The sequence below is a fragment of the Silene latifolia genome, chromosome X, assembly GCF_048544455.1.
Source record: "Silene latifolia isolate original U9 population chromosome X, ASM4854445v1, whole genome shotgun sequence".
Taxonomy (NCBI): domain Eukaryota; kingdom Viridiplantae; phylum Streptophyta; class Magnoliopsida; order Caryophyllales; family Caryophyllaceae; genus Silene; species Silene latifolia.
Window position 1 is genome coordinate 331,263,166 of NC_133537.1, and position 19,172 is coordinate 331,282,337.

General features: G+C 34.4%; 2 protein-coding genes across 3 annotated transcripts in view; both read right to left on the reverse strand.

Moving 5' to 3' along the window:
• The window catches only part of LOC141618645 (uncharacterized), a 253,286-nt gene extending 246,135 nt beyond the window's left edge, over positions 1-7,151 (reverse strand). The window contains exons 1-2 of one of the 2 annotated variants that reach the window (XM_074435736.1): positions 6,071-7,151; positions 3,582-3,855 (exon numbers count right to left, since the gene is read on the reverse strand). In XM_074435736.1, the coding sequence (XP_074291837.1) occupies positions 6,086-6,985 (900 nt within the window). In that variant the 5' untranslated portion in view covers positions 6,986-7,151 and the 3' untranslated portion in view covers positions 3,582-3,855; positions 6,071-6,085. Of the gene's footprint in view, positions 1-3,581; positions 3,856-6,070 lie in introns of those variants that run through there. The other variant, XM_074435737.1, reaches the window with a different exon arrangement.
• A 410-nt stretch (positions 7,152-7,561) lies between these two features.
• Positions 7,562-14,183, reverse strand: LOC141618646 (uncharacterized). The gene is made up of 13 exons (XM_074435738.1): positions 14,015-14,183; positions 12,896-12,959; positions 12,581-12,790; positions 12,009-12,196; positions 11,829-11,892; positions 11,506-11,753; positions 10,190-10,559; positions 9,965-10,065; positions 9,827-9,870; positions 9,255-9,447; positions 8,548-8,692; positions 7,982-8,118; positions 7,562-7,874 (listed from the first exon to the last, which is right to left on the reverse strand). The coding sequence occupies exons 2-13, from the start codon at positions 12,939-12,941 to the stop codon at positions 7,734-7,736; spliced, it is 1,887 nt and encodes a 628-aa protein (XP_074291839.1). The 5' UTR covers positions 12,942-12,959; positions 14,015-14,183; the 3' UTR covers positions 7,562-7,733.
• Between the last annotated feature and the right edge of the window lie 4,989 nt (positions 14,184-19,172).

The window sequence follows — 19,172 nt, forward strand, 5'->3', positions numbered from 1 at the left end:
TTGATTTCGAGCTGGTGTAGAAACATTTGTTGTACGAAGTATATCCTATATCATCAATTCATCTTTTAATATAACTTATCCCGTGATTCAACTCACTACATTTAATTAGACTAGAAACATTGAATGTGATTGTGATATACAAATCACAAATTCTCACTTATACATATGTTTATTTCTATATACATAGTTTAGAATATGCATATGTTTATTTTAGTCCAAAAGCATTTCAGTTGCAGAACAAAATAATAGTGTTACCAATTGTCAAGATTTCTCATAGTATTACCAAGTAGAGTAATAGAGTATGATGTTGTAAAAACAAACCTACACTCATGAATCCGTAGTAAGGCCATCAAAATAATAAAATATAAGGCCAAAGGACATCACAATTAAACGCGAAAAGGCCAAAAGATAAGAAGCAAATACAATTAATAGAAAATCACACACCTATTATTAGGACTTTAGGTGATAAAAAAATTTGTTCATATTAATTATGGATAATGATCAAAGGCTTCAAAGCTAAACGAATAATCGAAACATAGAGAGTATACAATATTGAGAATCAAATTATGTCAAAAAAGTGTACAAATAATTAAGTGAGATACACAAATGTAATTAGAAAAAAATGGACAACTTGCATAAAAGCAAACATATAATAATTGAAATGAAATACGAAAGGTAAGGTGAAATATATTGTTGACCTCAAGTAGGATACTACATGAATGACATTTGTCAATTGTCATTACTTAGGATGAAATATTGACATTTATAGCTATAGTGGCATAAGATGTAAGTTGTAAAGATAAGAGAGGATAAAAGTGTCAAAAAAATACTACGCAAGGTTTGACCATATTTGCCAAGTTACACAAAATGAAAGGGGTCACGCAAAATCTTATGTATAAGCGGTTTACAATTGTCGAAAAAAAAAAAAATCTTATGTATAAGTTTGACCAGTATAGGCTTTTTTTTTTTTTTTCAGTTGTTAAAAAAAAATCATAGCAAAAAAAAAAAGGTATATGATACTTCGTATATGAGAAAGGATATAGTCAAATATAGTAGACAAGGTCGAGCAAATGGAGGGCTTAACTTTAACAGTTAGTCTTGCTGAAAACGGGTCGGACCAAATGACAGATAATGTCACTCACAAAACGGATAGGGGGACAAGGTGGGGGCACCCCCATGTGCTTCCCTCTCTCCTCTATTTGGGTCATTTGTGAGAGGAAATGGTATCCGTCACTCCAAAGTGACGGATACGTGCCGTCTTCAATGAGATTTTGTGTAACTTTAAAGTTTTTTCCAAACTAAATTTAGACAACAAATGTTACAATATATAGCGGATTACCTTGGGGAACAATCCTAAGAATATTCCTAAAGATAATATTTCCTACCTAATATAAATAATACTCTCTCCTCTTCCGAATAAATGTCCCATTTGGACAATGACACGAAAATTAAGGAATATAGTTAAACTAATGAAAATTATTGTATAGTGGTAAGAATATAGGAGTTAAATAATAACAGAGACTACAATTAGTTCTAAATGAAATTTTAAATATGTCAATTTCTCATGATTATGGCATTTAACACGTGTATGATGTCAATCCGATTTAGACCATACCATAGCTCTGGGATTATTGTGGAGCATAATAATGTAAAACTAATTCTTACTTCTGGTTACATCCTCGGAGACGGTTCAAAAACTCCAAAGGTTATCTTTCATTTCCGTACTTATATTTTGTATGATTTCTCATATTTTGTAAATCGCGATATGTTACTTTCGAGCCTTTATCTGAAAAAGTATAAATGAGAATTGTTCTAAAGAGATATTTGTTCGTAATTGGATTCCTAAGTTTGATTATGTGCCAAACTAAAAATTAATCAATCAATCAACTAGTGTATATATATATATATATATATATATATATATATATATATATATATATATATATATGAACTTATTATTTTAAAAAAAAATATCCTAATATAGCTAGATTTCTAAAAATTTAAAACAACTTTTTTTTTATCATTATTCCAATAAAAGAAGTTATGAAATAGTAAAAAATAAATGGTAGACTTGTTCATTAAGAACACCATCTGCGTTAATCCAAATTCATACTTACACATGAAAGTGCTTGATTAGATTCATCTCTAATTACAGGTCTATTATTCAGGAAAGTGCTTGATTAGATTCATCTCTAATTGCATGTGCACGACAAGTGCAATCAGGAAAGTCTTCTATTTCAATTACAGCAGTTCAATTGCAGAATACGTTAATAATAAACTCAAGTGATATTGGGATGAAAGTGACGAGATTTAGCAGTTCAATTGCAGAATACGTTAATAATAAACTCAAGTGATATTGGGATGAAAGTGACGAGATTAGCAGTTCAATTGCAGAATACGTTAATAATAAACTCAAGATACGTTAATAATAAACTCAAGTGATATTGGGATGAAAGTGACGAGATTAGCAGTTCAATTGCAGAATACGTTAATAATAAACTCAAGTGATATTGGGATGAAAGTGACGAGATTGAAGACTTTCCTGATTGCACTTGTCGTGTACTTGCTAAGTGGACCATTCATCAGTCCATTATTCCTCAAATCTTTCAAACACTTCATTTCAGAGTTGAAATAGAAGTGGACCATTCATCTGTCCATATCTCTCAAACACTTCATTTCAGAGTTGTTTTTTCAGTCTTGAAGGACATAAAACCTTCTCTGAATTCAGCTTCCATTACATTAACAAGCCAGCACCGCACCATGGAGTCACATCTACACCACATATTATATTTTGGAGAAGTAATTGCAGCTATAGCAACTCGTTGCCATAGCTAAGGTCATGCTTTTGCTCCAATGGCCGATAATTCCATCCATTGAACAATGTATTGACAAAATTCAGTCCAGCATGATCTGAATTTGCCAGAAAGAGAGGATCCCCAAAAGGATTATGTAAAGCTGAATTCTCCATATCATTACTATCAGTAATAGAAATCGGCATTTTTGTGGATATTATGGGATTTTGTGAAAGACAATTGAGTGAATTTTGTAAGATTTGCAAGAAAACTAATATTTTTGTGTATTTGTGAAATAAAGAAGAAAAAATAAGCTAGAATTTCATAGCAGAATTAACAGAAAGCGCGGAAGAATGATGAGTATGCAGGTTCAAAACCTACTCTGATACCATGTGAAAACATGAATTGTAAATCTTACAAAATTCACTCAGCCAAGACATCCCCATGTACAATTGTACATAAGATCAGATCAAGATCAGAATAAATAAAGCATCAACTTCATTCAGCCACATGAGTTTAGTAAATTTCAAGTTATGAACAGATTAAGGTTTTGCCAGTTACCACCTCCACTACCCCAGAGCATTATTTTTTTCTATATAATTTCCTTGAATTTGTTCACAAAGCGGGATTTATCAGCAATGGCGAGAATAAAGTAAAACACTCTGATCTATAATTAATAGATATCCTTTATTAATTTTGCTGTTAACTATTATAAGTATTCAATCTCCTAATTACAGACATTTGCTATTTACAACAAAAAAATCGTAAAGTCGATTGGGTCACATACAGTTTTGAAATGGGGATCTTTAAATTATTCAATCTTATGTTTCAGCCATGACTCATGACCCAAGCTCTTTCATGACCCTTGAATCACAAAAGCTTACATCTTTGTTGCTAATAAAAGTAAAAAAAATCACTCTTAAATTAAGTGCTATAACCTTGTAAAGTCGTCCCAGTCATCATCGTCATTGTAAGATCTAGCAGGAATTGCCCTATCGGGTTCTTTACTAGCAGCTTCATCCTCTGGATTATACTCGGAATTTGCAGTCTCTTCTGATGTGCCCTACAAAAACGGAGAAAAAAAAAGACGAAACTTGAATTAGTTTTATGCATCAACAAGAAGAGTAAAGTGGATTTCGAACTTTTGGGTGAGTACATCATCTTCATTGGAATCATAGTCCTTGTCCGCCTCTCTTGCAGCTTCCAAGTCGTTGATCACAAGCTGAATTATCTGCAAATGTCTGACATGGCTATATACTTGTGCCCACTGTCACACACTCCGCGACTAAGGGCTCGTCTTTAAAATACCCTTTCCAATGTGAGGTACTAATAAAAGACAACTATGGATTCAAGACAAATAGATGATTGCATACAGAGGGATTGAGATTGAAGAACATTATGAAGAAATATCCTTTTTGTGGCGAAATCAGCAAATTGGCACATGAAATGCCACATCCTGGAAACTACCAATTTGGCACGTGACGGTTCATTGTACTAATAACCAGAACAACAAAGTGTCGGCAGTCAGCTCATTGTACCAGTGACTGGAACGGCGGATTGGTGTTCTTGCACCCGTTGGTGACTCCGTAACTACTACAATTATGCATTTTATTTTGAATGTGTTATGTCGAGTATCCTTGAAATCGAAAAGAATTGTTGTTCAATGTGTGTATTTTGACGATGACAAGTGAATGATATTGTTTAACTGTTTCATGTTACTCTCGGCTATTTTAGATCTAATGTTGAGCGAATGTTTCAAAATTAGCTTAGTCTGTAGAGGCAACAGAAACACTAGCAATTAAAATGCCAAGAGTAAACTTTAGGCAAGTCGTTTAAGGGTTAATCACCATTTTCAATATTCCCAGACATTGAAGCTTCCATACATGAGCTGATACTTCTATTATGTTACTTTCAAGACATCCGTTGTACTCCTGTTGTCGTTATTTGTACAACACAAAATCTCATTATAAACGGCAACTATCCGTCTATAACTAAAGACGGGCCAAGTAACATACCACATTACGCATAAGACAAACAACAACTTGCGTGGTGGGGTCCAAAAATGTCACTACTTTAAGGGTATTTGACCCGTCTCTTGCTATAGACGGATATATCCGTCTATAGCAAGACTTGCTGGTTGTACAATAATTCATGTTTTTTTTTGTGATGGAGATTTTAGACAAAGGTAAACAACTAAAACAAGAGACAAATACCACACCACCTACTACACACAATGACCAACTAGTCCATCCCAACTCTTCTACTGCCCCTAGTCTATCTTCTAACTTTGAGTAACACTTTAATGACATAGTTAACATTGGAATTAAGGGTGCTATTCTTACGGTTTTTGTGTCAAGTGGCTCGGTTCTAAAGGAATAGCTTTTAAAGTTGCTGAACATTTACTTTGAGGGATTATTACAATGAAGGGAATTTGGATGTTCAGGAACGGGAGGGGGAAGAGGACGGAGGATACAAATTCCTTGTTTAGTTACCAAATAAGGTTAGAGGGATCCGTTTTCTCAACTCAAAATGCCTCCAAGGCTCCAACATTGCGAAATGTTTTGAAGGGAAACCAACTTTCATTCCCTGCACATCCTTCTCTTCCATCTCCATCTCCATCCCCATCCCCATCCCCTCCTCTTAAATGCTATCCAAACACAACAAATCCTCCGTTTATCTATATCCATAAAAGAGAGTTGCTTAATTGTCGTGACTCGTGTTGCCTTAATTACATTTCAGCCCTCAAACTAGTAACTGACATTTACTATTGAGTTCAAAGGTTTAGCTTCATATCTTTAAATTCACGTATGCGGTCTGTCATTTATCTGAATCTCAAAGAACACCTCTGCACTTGATTCCCAAAACCAGGTTGCTAAGTTCAGGTTTTTTAACTCTAACCTTCCTTGATGCCTTAAACTATCCAAAACAGGACTGCTGCTCTATCGAAGTACTACAAGTCAGTGTAAAGTTGCGATACCAGTACCGCATCACAAATAGTAAAACCTGTTAATTGATCAGACTTTCCTGGGAGTTAATTAGTTATATCCGTTTCATACAATATTTGTGGAAAACCGCCTTACAAAGACTAACCTGAGGAAATTGAACTTCCGAGCACATATAATAAATCGCTCTGATCTACCAATTTTGTATCCTTTATTAATTTGCAGTAAGTATTCAATCTCCAAATTACAGACAATTGCTATTTACAAATATCAACCAACATCAAAATTGTAAGAAATCAGAATTATCAAAATTGCAAGAAAAACCCGAAAACTAACCAATACTAAGCCACATCACACAGTATCCTCAGGAACCCACTTCCAAAAATGCTTTACAACCTTAACCGCCTCGCTAGCGACCCCTTGATCATCACATTCCACCCCATACTCCTCCCCTTCCTCGGTCGAAAACTCGCCCTCAGGCAACCCTTCTACAAAAGCATCCACATAATGCAACACATAACAAGCAGGCAAACCCGGATACGATAACGAAACCCTCTCATCAACCTTCCTTTCATAAGAATCCATCACAATTTTCACACCATCATCAATCGCTAACCCTAATTCTTCCGTAATCGCCCGTTTAGCACCCGATTCGACATCCTCACCGGACTTCAATTTCTCCGATAATGGTCTACCCCTTTTCCTAATCGATCCATCGGATAATTCCTGATGCGATTCAATCAAAATCAAATTACTATCCCCAATTCTACGAACCCTAACGCAAACAACCTCGAGATTACGAATTGGGGGAATTGCATCGATTAACGAGGTTTCACCATCGGAAAGCTCGAGCCAGAGATTATGAATATTCTTAGTACCTGGTGAAATTCCCCAAGTTGAGAATGAATCGGAAGGTAATCTGGGTTTCAACCAATCGGAAAGAGATTGAGGTGTAGGAAATGAATTAAAATTAGGGTTTTTAGGGTTTCTAGGGTTTTGCGACATTGTCGTAATAAAGCGGCGATGAGGTGGGGGAAAGGATAGAGAGAGCGGTGGCGGAAGGCGGGAAGAAAGGTGGTGTTTTGGGGAAGTAATGAAGAGAAGAAGAGAAATTGTTGTTATTAGAAATTCAGGGATGTTATTTGGTTTTAAGAGATGTATGGGGGGTTGGTTTTGAATTGACGGGTGTCGGTGGAGACGGTTTAGTCGTAAATTAGGCGGTGGTTGTTGCGGTGGTCGTGACGGTTGCATGTTAATTAGAAATAGAATTGTGGGTTGTGGTTAAGGTGGTAAGGGTGGCAAAGAGGAGAATGGAAGATATATTGTTCATGATGATTTTGTGTGTGGAAATTAGAGGTTGCAATTGCAAGATTGGTGAAGGGAATGAAAATGGAGCATATAGAATATTATGTAATGTTGTCTTAATATAATTTTGTCACTTGTCAACGACTTAGTAACGAACAACTCTTGTTTGGACCCCACCTTATACAAAATATCATGAATTCCGTTTTATGACGGCCATTTGCGTTTGAAGGTTTCAAACTACCTTCAAACAGGTCATATGTGGCCATTTTATGATCAGATGTGACCATTTTTAAATATTAAAATGTTATCATTATAAGGATCTAAAGCCTTCGGACGGAATAGGCCATCTGAAGGGAGACCTACTGTATTTTTTAATCGGAATAGGACATTTGAAGGGAAACCTACTGTATTTTTAATTACGATACAACTCGACAACGGGAGAGAACGGGTGGTCGGTAGGGGAATCCGCGGTATACATGATAGTCTGTAAACAATGTATATCAGGTAACTAGGTAAGCCGTCTTTTGTACCAAGAAAACGGAAAGTGAATTGGGCCAAAAACGGTTTTGAATCGGGGATCTTTAAATTATTCATTTTATGTTTCCATGACTCGAGCCAAGCTCTATCACAACCCTTGAATCGCAATAGCTTATATCATTGTGTCTAATAAAAAAGATGACTCTTAAATTAAGTGCTATAGCCCAACAAAGTCGTCAAAATCATCATCGTCATTGTAAGATCTAGCAGGACTTCTATCTTCAGTCCTATCGGGTTCTTTATTAGCAACTTCATCCTCGGGGTTAGGCTCGGAATTGGCAGGCTCCTCTGGCGTTGCCTACCAAAATGAAGAAGGAAAAAAGATAAAACTTGAATTAGTTTTTTTGCATCAACAAGAAGAGTAAAGTGGCCAATATAGTTTCGAACTTTTGAATGAGTACATACCTGGGTCTCGATATTATCCTCGGGCTTGGCTACATTGCCTGTTGGTTCAACTACATTATCTTCATTAGAATCATAGTCCTTCTCCGCCTCTCTTGCAGCTTCCAAGGTTTTGATCACAAGCTCAAAGCATGAATTATCTGCAAATGGCAAAATCAACAAATTAGGGGGATAACCGGATGAGTGTTTTAACTTTTAACATGACTATATATCCAACTGTCACACGCCGTACAGTTAAGGGCATGTCTTTAAATACCCTTTCAAATGTGAGGTGGTAATAAATGACAACTATGGGTTCGAAACAAAGGAATGACTGATACTGAGCCATTTAGATGGACGGAAATTCTGAAAAAAACTTTTTTTAAACAAAATCAGCAAATTTTTGGGTTGAAGATCAAAACCACCACCAACATTTTGAAAAACCAGGGTTTGAAACATCTTATATATTGGCTTTTTTTATTGGCAACTTTTGTTTGAAACTTTTAACAAAGTTCAGTAATTTCGAAAATAGCTTAACAATATGAAACGACAGGTTTGTAATGCGAAGTTAACTGCAGATAAATATATACCTGTTGCTCTATTAGTCAGAGCATCATGCATCCTCATAGGGTTTTGTTTCTGTTCCTTCCTGTATTTCGATCTAATTTGTTCCAAAGTCCGACCAGGGAAAAGTTGCAGTGTCATTGACAAGTCCGTACCGAATTGCCGGATACCCTACAAAAGTCAAGAAAGACTGACTACATGCTTGATGTATTCAGCACAAGCAGAACAAAAATAAGGACCAAGAGAGAGGTCTGACAATAAACACAGCTTTAGTTGCAACACTCTCGGGACTAATGAGGACTTAAAACTGCTTGGATATACTCCTAGTATGATATCTGGGCAACAACACCAAATAATAGAAATTTACCAAGGATCCTGAAGTTTACTGCGGCCGTATTTTTAGGCAGTATTGGCCACCTTTATGGCGCAAGGACAGGGTTAGGTCATGATCGCTGATTACAATATCAAGTTTCAAACAGATCCAATCTAATACAATGGATACACTAAATTACGTCGAGTTCATGAATATGTTGTTCCAATAAAGGTCTCTAAAGAGAAAGGCCATGTTTTTCGTTCTTTTTTGGGGGTGTGACCGTCTGGGGCTCTGGGAAGCCAGCCACTATTTCTCACCACAGACAGTTTCTAGCATGAAAGGTAGCTGGGCTATGATGCGGCGCGCGCGCGCACACACACACACACTGATTCACCTTATAAAACACACACAATGATTCACCTTATAAAACAGCTCTGTCTCCATCTTCGTCCATTTTGGCCTCGGTCGAGGATCCCTGAATGATGAATGATTATAGTAGCCTGTATCTGTTTGAACCCCTGATGTTGAACGATTTTCATTTAAATCTCTATCTTGGCCAAACTCAGATGCCTCGTCATCATAAAGATAGTCTTCGGACTGCAGGTTATCAGTCCTGTAATAGAAAATATAAAGACCAGAAAAAAATCAAATCACTACACATTTTAAGAGAGAAGTCGTCAGAGCAGTAAGACATAACTAAAGCATCTTTTACTGCAACAACAACATCAGAGCCTTAATCCCAAAATGATTTGGGGTCGGCTGACATGAATCATCCTTTAAAATCGTCTATGGGTGAACGCATACCTCAAAATGTGAACATATAGAAAAGAAAAAGTGAAAAACAAAAGGGGGGTGAAACATAATACAACTAAAGCATCTTTTACTGAATGAAAAGAAAAACACGAGCATTAATGCTTCAGGCAAGTTTGCCTGTGGAGTGTGGAGCTAGATCCAACGTCATCAATCAGTTAACTAGAACGTCAGTTTGTTACCTCTCATTACTTGGCGTTGGCTGTACCGACGTACTTTGTTTCTTCTGCATATAAAAAGACAACGGTTACTATTACAGAAATTTCAAATACAACAAGCCATACTGTAAGAAAAAGAGAAAACAGGAAAAAAGAAATTACTGCTTCTCGATCTCTATGTTCTTGCAATATTATCAAATCCCTGATTGGCACCCTGTGAAGGTCAAGTTCATCCTCTGGTATTTCAAGCAAAGTCTTATCCACTATATCAGAAAATAAGACAATGTTATCATTAAAAATGACTAATTCAAGAGGGAAAACCTGATAATATGGAACTAATTACTAGCATGCTTTACATAAAGAGCAAACAGGATGAACTCAGATTACCACATCTTTTTCGTCGAGTCCCGCGAGGGAACTTTTTGGGGGGCTGAACAATAGATTGATCCGATTTCTTGGATGCCTTCTTCCTCTTTCCAGCAGACTTCTCATTTTCTAATGCAGCATTTTTTGATCTTCTCCTTTTCTTCTTTGATTTTGTCTCCTCTGAAATAACACTATTATCGTTTTCCTCTCTATTTGATGTCAACTCATCATGAACATTTGTTGGAGATTTACTAGTTATGTCAAATCCATCATTTGTTCCGTCAACAAATTCAAAAGTATTCTCTTTAGCCTCAACACCCGACAACACAGGTCCTTCATCTGGGATGTTACCAGGAGAAGCCTCACAATTAAATTCTCGATCCTCTCCTTCCTGAAAGCCACACACTGAAATCAATCAATCAATACCATATATTAATTCCAGAAACCAAGGGACTTCAATGTAATTAAAGAAATCTATACGAATTAATTATATTATATAGTTTTAAATCGATAGCACCGTGTGATGGACCTGATAAAGGGGTCTTAATGTAAATATTATATAGTTTTGGTTAAAAGTATAATATAAAGATGCCTTGATGAAGAATATTTATGGAAATTACATTAAATTAAAGTAATTAAATTTAGAAAACACAAGAATATAGTGATTTTCCTTAAAATTACCATGCCCCACTTATGGAATTAATTAGTAGTATCATCATAGAATTATACATTAAATTAAATGTAGTAAAAGTAATAGTAGCAGCAACGAGATTAATAAAATTAACGGTATTAATGTAGGAGTAGTGACAGTTATAATAATGATAGTGAGAGTAGTGAAAGTAACTACGAATGTAGTGAAAGTAACGGTGATAACAATGAGAAAAAGTATGAACAATTAAATAGCCAATCGACTCAAGGAAATATTTTATTTATTTAAATATAGGCCGGATAAAATTAACGGAAATAATGAATTTAACAGAAAAAAAAAATAGAGGAATTAGCAAAAGAAACAAAAGTAACCACGGGAGTAGTGAACGTAATGATATTAAGAAAGAACGTCGTGAAAGTAACAATATTAATAGCGGGGTAGTGAACGTGTCTCATAATTTGAAAATAAATTTTACATTTCATCATAATTACAAGATATGCCGTAGAAAAATATATTACAAATAGTAAACGTGTGAGTTAGACAACTCCAACATAGTTTATTTCATTAAAAATAAAATTTAACGGTAAATAGAGATAACTCGGGCGAAGCCGGGCACCAAACCTAGTTGTTAATAAACTACGAATCAAAAGTTGTTGATTATTAAAGATTCCTCACGGGATAATCTGACCTGTTGGAACATATCTGACGTCACCAATGATTCAGTATTGTCAAAGACAGCATGTTGAGACTGATCATCGGTAGGATTCATAGAAAAATTACCATCTAGCCCAGACTGTGAAGAATGAAGAATGGAATTGAGTCCACCAACATCTACCGAATCATCTATCACAGGCACATCATTTGATGGAGTCTCGGCCATATCTTTTGCTCTATTTTGCGCCTTGGGCTTCGGCTTTAACTTAGAGGTTCTCTTGCCTAGCATGATCACACAACAGTAAGTATGCGGGGAGAACAAGGGAAAAAAGGATCACAGGATCTCATTGGCAATACCAGAAGCACCGCCAGCTTCATTCATCATCTCTACTGCGTCAAGACAAGAAAAGTCACCAGCTTCCTAATTCATTTGGCCAGCCCAAAACAGAAGGAAGTGAGGCCAAGTAATTGCAAATTTTTTACCTTGTGAAAGTTATAATAAAAGATTAAGAAGCTTTGAAGCATAATAAAGTTTACCAACTGCTCCACGTTTATCTGAATGTCTCCAGTGTCTTCTTGTGTTAAAGGAATAGAAAGATCATGGGCTATTTCAGAAGTAGACGGTCTGATAGGTGAGGAACTAGCAAAAGAGACATCAGGGAAACCAGGAACCCCCATCTCATTTTGGATACTCGGAACATCCAGAGCAGGTGTCTCCGAAGAACCTACAGAATTACGAAATGATTGTAGGAAGGTAGAAAAACAAGGGTGCTTTAGTAACTACAGTCTACAGCCTCCAACCATTGCGATCAAATAAGGTACTACCTCCTCCATCCCATATTTATTGGCCCATCAGCCATTGGTGATCATTAATCAACAGATGTTAACTTTTGCCATTAATGTCTACAACTATATGCAGAGATAAAAAAAAATACGGAGTAGAAATTGTATGTTTGATTTTTCCAAACAATGATCTTAATATTATCATTTTAAATTTTAAAATAGCCTGGGTAACTATTTTGAATTGTGACAAATAATCGGTCAAAGTGAACAACTCCTTGATTACCAAAGTATATGTGGACAATATCACAATTAATGAATCTGATTACCAGGCAATTCATCCGCAGTCAAGAAATCAGCAGTATCCTTGGTTTTTGACACGGATGAACTTGTAAGAGCTTCTGACTTGTCTTTGACAATATCATCTAATGTAGATGGCTGCTCCTCGATAACATTCACTACAACAGACTGGGAAGCTACTGCCGATGCTTTCTTAGGTTGTTTTTTGGGCTTCGCCTTGGGCTTAAACCTGCTCGTAACTGACATTGTATAACACCAAATGTTAATTCCTCGGACCTTAATCTCCATACGAAGGAAACAGAAATAATAACGTCTACTTGCAAAATGCATGCTTATAGAATTACCATTCCCAGCCGGTGGTTCAGAAAAAAGATCATCCAGAAAATCCATCACAAAAGGTACATGTACCTGGAAGCAAAACAGAATCCACTCTAAAGTAAATTATTAGGCGATGATATTGTGCTTATACTGCACACAGGACTAAATTATTATCAAGCATCAGATTAAAGAGATAACAGAGAACCAGAAAGTCAGAACCCGTCCGCTTATTCAAAGTTCTCTATTGATTTTAATTTACAACTTCAATTTATAGCCATGAAACGGATGTATTCAGCATTGGCGACTATGATCAGGTGAAACGGAAGTCAGCCACCAACGCAACATATTAATACACTGTTTTGAAACAAAACAAAATTCCTTTCCCAACCTGTTAGAAGATAACTCATTTCAACAGACATACAACAATCAGTAAATTCAGTATCGACACAAGAAATTTCCCAATAATCTAGAAATGGCAACAAGCTTAGAGCATTAAGTGATCCAGCTCCACGAGATTCGTTTCAGGGTGTAAACTCCTTTCCCCTCAATTTCCGTCTAACCAAACAAAGTGATACGTCTCACCCCGTCGTCCCTAACAAAACTAAACCTGAACCCAAGGCTTACTAGTTACTAGTCCATTTAGTCTGTATACATTTTTTTACGATTTCCGACAGCTGTCAGGTTTGTCACTTCTTTCTCGCCGTCAAAACATTATTATGCCTAGAATAGCCATCAGTGTACATAAATTAGGCACACATATCAATCAATCAAACCATATTAACTATTAACACTACACTTCCATTCATTCAACAATTTCCGCTTCGCAACGAGACGATATTTGCCAAATGTGTAAAATAGGGAGTGCAACTACAACAAATTTAAACTTCCCTCAAAATTAAACAATCCAACAACCTAAGAAACATCAATTATCTCACATAATGACATCATTTTATCAAAAATTAAAAAATTAAACGCATAAATAACCAATTTAATCAATCAAACAACCAAATTTGATCAATTTCATCAATTCATCCTCGCAAAATTAACGGGTCAGGCGGTGGGGCCGGGTTGGAGTGTGCGACCACCATTGACACCACGTGGAAAACGTAGAAGGTGACAGGTGGAGGAGAGAGAAAGAGAAGTACCTTGCGGATGATTAGCGGGGCGGCGTGCGGTGGGTTTCTGGGTGCTAGGGTTTTGTAAGCATTGGATAAATAATTTGGAATTAAACTGCCAATAGAGAGCAGTTGGATTGATGGTAGCGGAGGGGTGTAGGTTTTAGTGCGCGCGTTGATAATGTCTGTAGGTACAAGGTTCGATTCCGACGCTCAAGGAAATAATTGTGTTTTCCCTTTAGATTTAGACTAGTATTTGTGCCCGGCTTCGCCCGGGCTACCTCTACTTACTATTATACTAGGTTGAAAGCCCGTGCGTTGCAACGGGTTAATTAACTTGGTTATAATGAAAAAAATGTTATAAAACATCAATGTTTACATCTAATCATTTGTTTACATACGATTAAAATATCTCTTTCAAAGAAAATAAATGATAAATACATACACGTCTACCGTTGATTGATTATGCGAGAAAAATAAATAATAAATAAATTTTGCTATTAAAGAGATCATAAGAGATCTCTAATAAGACAATACTTAAGAGACTCAAAAAAAATTTGGTTGATATTTAAGTTACAAAGACGACTCTTATTTATAATCATAGGTTCACCCCACCATATAGTAATTTTCCAAAGTGGGACAATTCGACTATTTTATACATTATATATTAACAACACCTACATTATTTTTCAATATGAAACAAATAACATTGTCAGAAATACACTATCTTTTTCACACCGAGTTCGACATCCAACCTGATTAATAATGAGAAAATACTATACTTTGTTCGTACGATTTTTCTATACTTATATATATGATATGATGTTTTTTTTTCTAAGTATATTATTTGTCCCACATTGAAAAATAATGTAGGTGGTGAATATACTACATATAAATAGTTGAATTATCCCACATCAGATGATTTTCAAGGTGGAGTTTCTAAAAATTAATTTAGGAAAGTATTATAAATAATATTTTTGGATGCAAAAAATAAAGTGTAGAGTTAATTATTATAATTTATTATATATATTATATTGTATATTATATTTAAGTGATGTTTATAATTTTTATATAAAAACTTCTACATTTCATTTGGTTAAAAAATATCGTTAAAAAAATTATGAAAATAATATAATTTGATTTGTGGTAACAAATGCTATCATTAGAGTACGTATAGATTTCATATAATTTATTAATATAAAAGAATGTGTACTTTTTAGTATGTTATATGTCCCACATTAAAACATAATCTATTGTGATGAATATACTGCATAGAAATAATAAAATTGTCTCACATCGAAAGATTAGTATAAGGTGGGGTGATCCTATGATTATAAATAAGAGCCATCCTAGAACTTAGATTATATATAATGTATAAATATGTGCAAATGATAAGAAATATATACTCTAATGGTAACATTTTTTTATCACGAATCTAATTATATATTTGTCATAGTTTTTTTAAAGATACTTTTTGGTCTAATGAAAAGTAAAAACTTTTATATAAAAATTATAAACTATCACTTGAGTATAATATAAGAAATATGTGTTATAATAATTAAAACATTTTCCACATTATTTTTAATATCATATTGTGGAGATAATGATATAAACTCTTAAGAACTCTCTAAGATAATATTTGAGAGACTCAAAAGATTTTGGATTGATATATAAATTCAAAGGATACCTTCTATTTTTAATCATAGGTTCACCCCACCTTTTTCTAATCTTTCGATATGGGACAATTCTATTATTTATACGTTTAATGTGGTACATATAACATACTAATGGGTACCTGGTTGGCTAATTTGGAATGGAATGAAATGGATTGAATCTATTCAAGTGTTTGGTTGGGTGATTTTGGAGGAGTTAGATACTTAATAGATTCTAACTCCATCTCAATCCCTTGGAAACTCACATCCACCTGCTCCCCTTCAATAAACTTCATTCCTTCCACTTACTTATTTAGATTGAACCAAACAACTTTGAGATGGAATGGAGTTGGAATCTCATACATCTATGATATCATACTCCGTCCCATTCCATTCCTTCATCTCGAATCAAACACTGCTAAGAAATATATCATCTTTAATATATGCAAATAATATGAAATCTATACTCCAATAATAATTTTTTTTTACCATAAATCTAATTATATTATTTTCATAAATTTTTTTCAACCATATCATAGGATCACCCCATCTTATGCTAATTTTCCGATGCGGGATAATTTTACTATTTATACATTATATATTAACACCTAAATTATTAAAGTGGGACAAATGATATACTAAGAAGTAAGAAGTACACCATCTTTTTTTCGCACATAGTTCGACATCCAACCCGATTAGTACTATACTATGTTCATACGTTTTTTTTCTTTTTTTTTTTATCATAATTAAAATATGTGCAAATGATAAGAAATTTATACTCTAATGATAGCATTTTTTTTATCACGAATCTAATTATATAATTTTCATAATTTTTTTAACGATACTTTTGCAAATGAAATGTAAAAGTTTTTATATAAACATCACTGAATATAATATAGAAAATATCCTCCACATTATTTTTTATATCATATTATGGAGATAATGATACAAATTCTTAACTCTTAAGAACTCTCTAAGATAATACTTGAGAGACTCAAAAGATTTTGGGTTGATATCTGAGTTCTAAGGATGTCTTCTATTTATAATCATAGGACCAACTCACCTTATGTTAATCTTTCGATGTGGGAGAATTCTAATATTTATACGTTCAATGTAGAACATATAACATATTAAGAAGTACAACATCTTAAATATGTGCAAATTATATGAAATCTATACTCTAATGATAGCATTTCTTACCACGAATATAATTATATTATTTTCGTAATTTTGTTACCGACATTATTTTGCTAAATGAAATGTAAAAGTCTTTATATAAAAATTAGAAACATCGCTTGACTATAAAATAGGAAATATATATTATTATAGTAATTAAAAGATTTACCACTTTATTTTTTACATCAAAAATATTATTTATAAAACTTTCCTAAATTAATTTTTGATGATGTGGACAGCCTAGAATCGCTCGAAAAAACTCTCTTTTATATAGATATATAGATTTTTTTTAAAATTAAATAAAATTATTTAAAGTTGCATAACCCATAAATTTATCATTAATATATTTTTCTATGACATATCCTAAAATTACAATACTCCCGCTATTAATATTTTACTCTTATTAATGAAACAATAGTAATAACATTTCACTACTTGCCCGTAATCATTGTTACTTTCATTACTCCCCCGTAGTAGTTATTATTCTTTGTTATTGCCGCCGCATTAATATTGATAATTTCATTACTCCCGCCGTAATTATCGTTACTTTCACTATTGCCGCATTAATATTGATTATTTCACTACTCCCGCCGTAATTATCGTTACTTTCACTATTGCCGCATTAATATTGATTATTTCACTACTCCCGCCGTAATTATCGTTACTTTCACTATTGCCGCATTAATATTGATTATTTCACTACTCCCGTTGTTTCTACCACTTTCACTAATCTCGCTGATAATATTGTTACTTTTATTATTCAAATGAGTGATTACTATCATATAACTATATTCAATGTTACTACAATTCTTTTCTTTACTGACGAAATTACTTTTACTACTTAGGCATGTAATTTTAAGAGAATTATATATTTATATAAATATATTACATATGTGCATTAAATCAAATCGAAAAAATTATGCAATATTATATATTATGGAATCTAACTTGAATTATTTATAACCTACTTATATTTTATTTTTGTATGTTAAATAATTAACATTTCTATACATTTAAATTTAGTATATAATTTTATGATGATAATAATTAATACCATAAGTGTGCATTTTTATACTAATTAATTACTTTATTTTAAGAAAATTTAATTATTTTATTTTAAGGAAATTGACCATCTTAATTAATTATTTTATTTTAAGAAATTTACCATGTTTTAGTCTCTTACAAATGTTTAGGAAAATTACTAAACTTCTATATAATTTAATTTTAACCCAAACTATATAATATTTGCATTGAGATCCCTTAATCGGGTCCATCACACGGTGCTAGAGATTTAAAACTATATAGTATAATTAATTTGTATAACTTTCTTTAATTACATTGAAATCCCTTGGTTTCTGGATTTAATATATAGTATTGATTTACTTATGTTCGCCACGTGTCGTTCCCTCTCCAATTGCTATGTGTCATTCCCACAAAATATATTATATTTTTATTTTTATATTTTTTTAAACTAAAATAAAATGTCAATTATTGATTCTTTCCCATAATACGTAGAACTTAAAAAAAAGAATAGCATGATTATACCGTGATTATAAGAGGAAGCTATTGATGGGGCATATTCTGCGCCGCTGACCAAGTCAACATGATTGAGCAAGGTCAAAGATATCCACAGCAAGTCAACGACTTGGACAATCTAGCCGATCGACCACCCATCGGCCCGTCACTGGTCTCGGCATGATAACCCGCCGGTAGGGACACATATCCGCGTATTCATATCCAAGACCCCTCGGCGGCGAGCCACAGATCCGCCGGCCGACCATAGGCCCCTCGGCCGAGGGGTAGATCGATCTTTCCACCGCTAGCCACTTGGCCACTTGGCACCACGTGACAAAAGGTGAAAGCCTATAAATACTCCTCAACCTTCATTGAGGAAAGGATCCAACTAATCCACAACTAAACCTAAATACACTGTTCATCTGGTAATATCTTCCTTATCTCTCTACAATACACATTCAGCCAAGTAACAACTTATCTCTTAAGTTTACTGACTTGAGCGTCGGAGTGAGTACGCTTGGCACAAAGCCAAGCCCTCGCCGTTCATTGTTGCAGATAGGCCGTGAGGAACGATTGAGACCAAAGGAGAATCCAACTCAAGACATCATTCAACAAGCCAAGGGTGGTAACTATACTTGCTCTGGAATTACACCCGGAACAATTGGCGCCAATTGGCGTCGTGGGGAAAGACACTAGAAGCTAGTCACATTCATTCCCAAAAAAAAAAAAACAACAACAAAAACCCACCCAAAAAGCTAAGAAGATGTCAAAGCAACAAGACGCAGTCGTGACCGACGAAACCGCATTTTACCACGATGACACTTTCAACAATTCTGGAGTCGTGC

What these genes read in the sequence shown, in the direction of transcription:
- LOC141618646 (XM_074435738.1), bottom strand. Translation starts at nt 12,941, where the DNA reads ATGGATTTTCTGGATGATCTTTTTTCTGAACCACCGGCTGGGAATG. An exon ending in AGACAGAGCTGTTTTATAAG is followed by an intron (nt 8,693 to 9,254) that starts GTGAATCATTGT and finishes TGACTTTTGTAG; the next exon opens with GGTATCCGGCAATTCGGTAC. An exon ending in AGGATAATATCGAGACCCAG is followed by an intron (nt 7,875 to 7,981) that starts GTATGTACTCAT and finishes TCATTTTGGTAG; the next exon opens with GCAACGCCAGAGGAGCCTGC.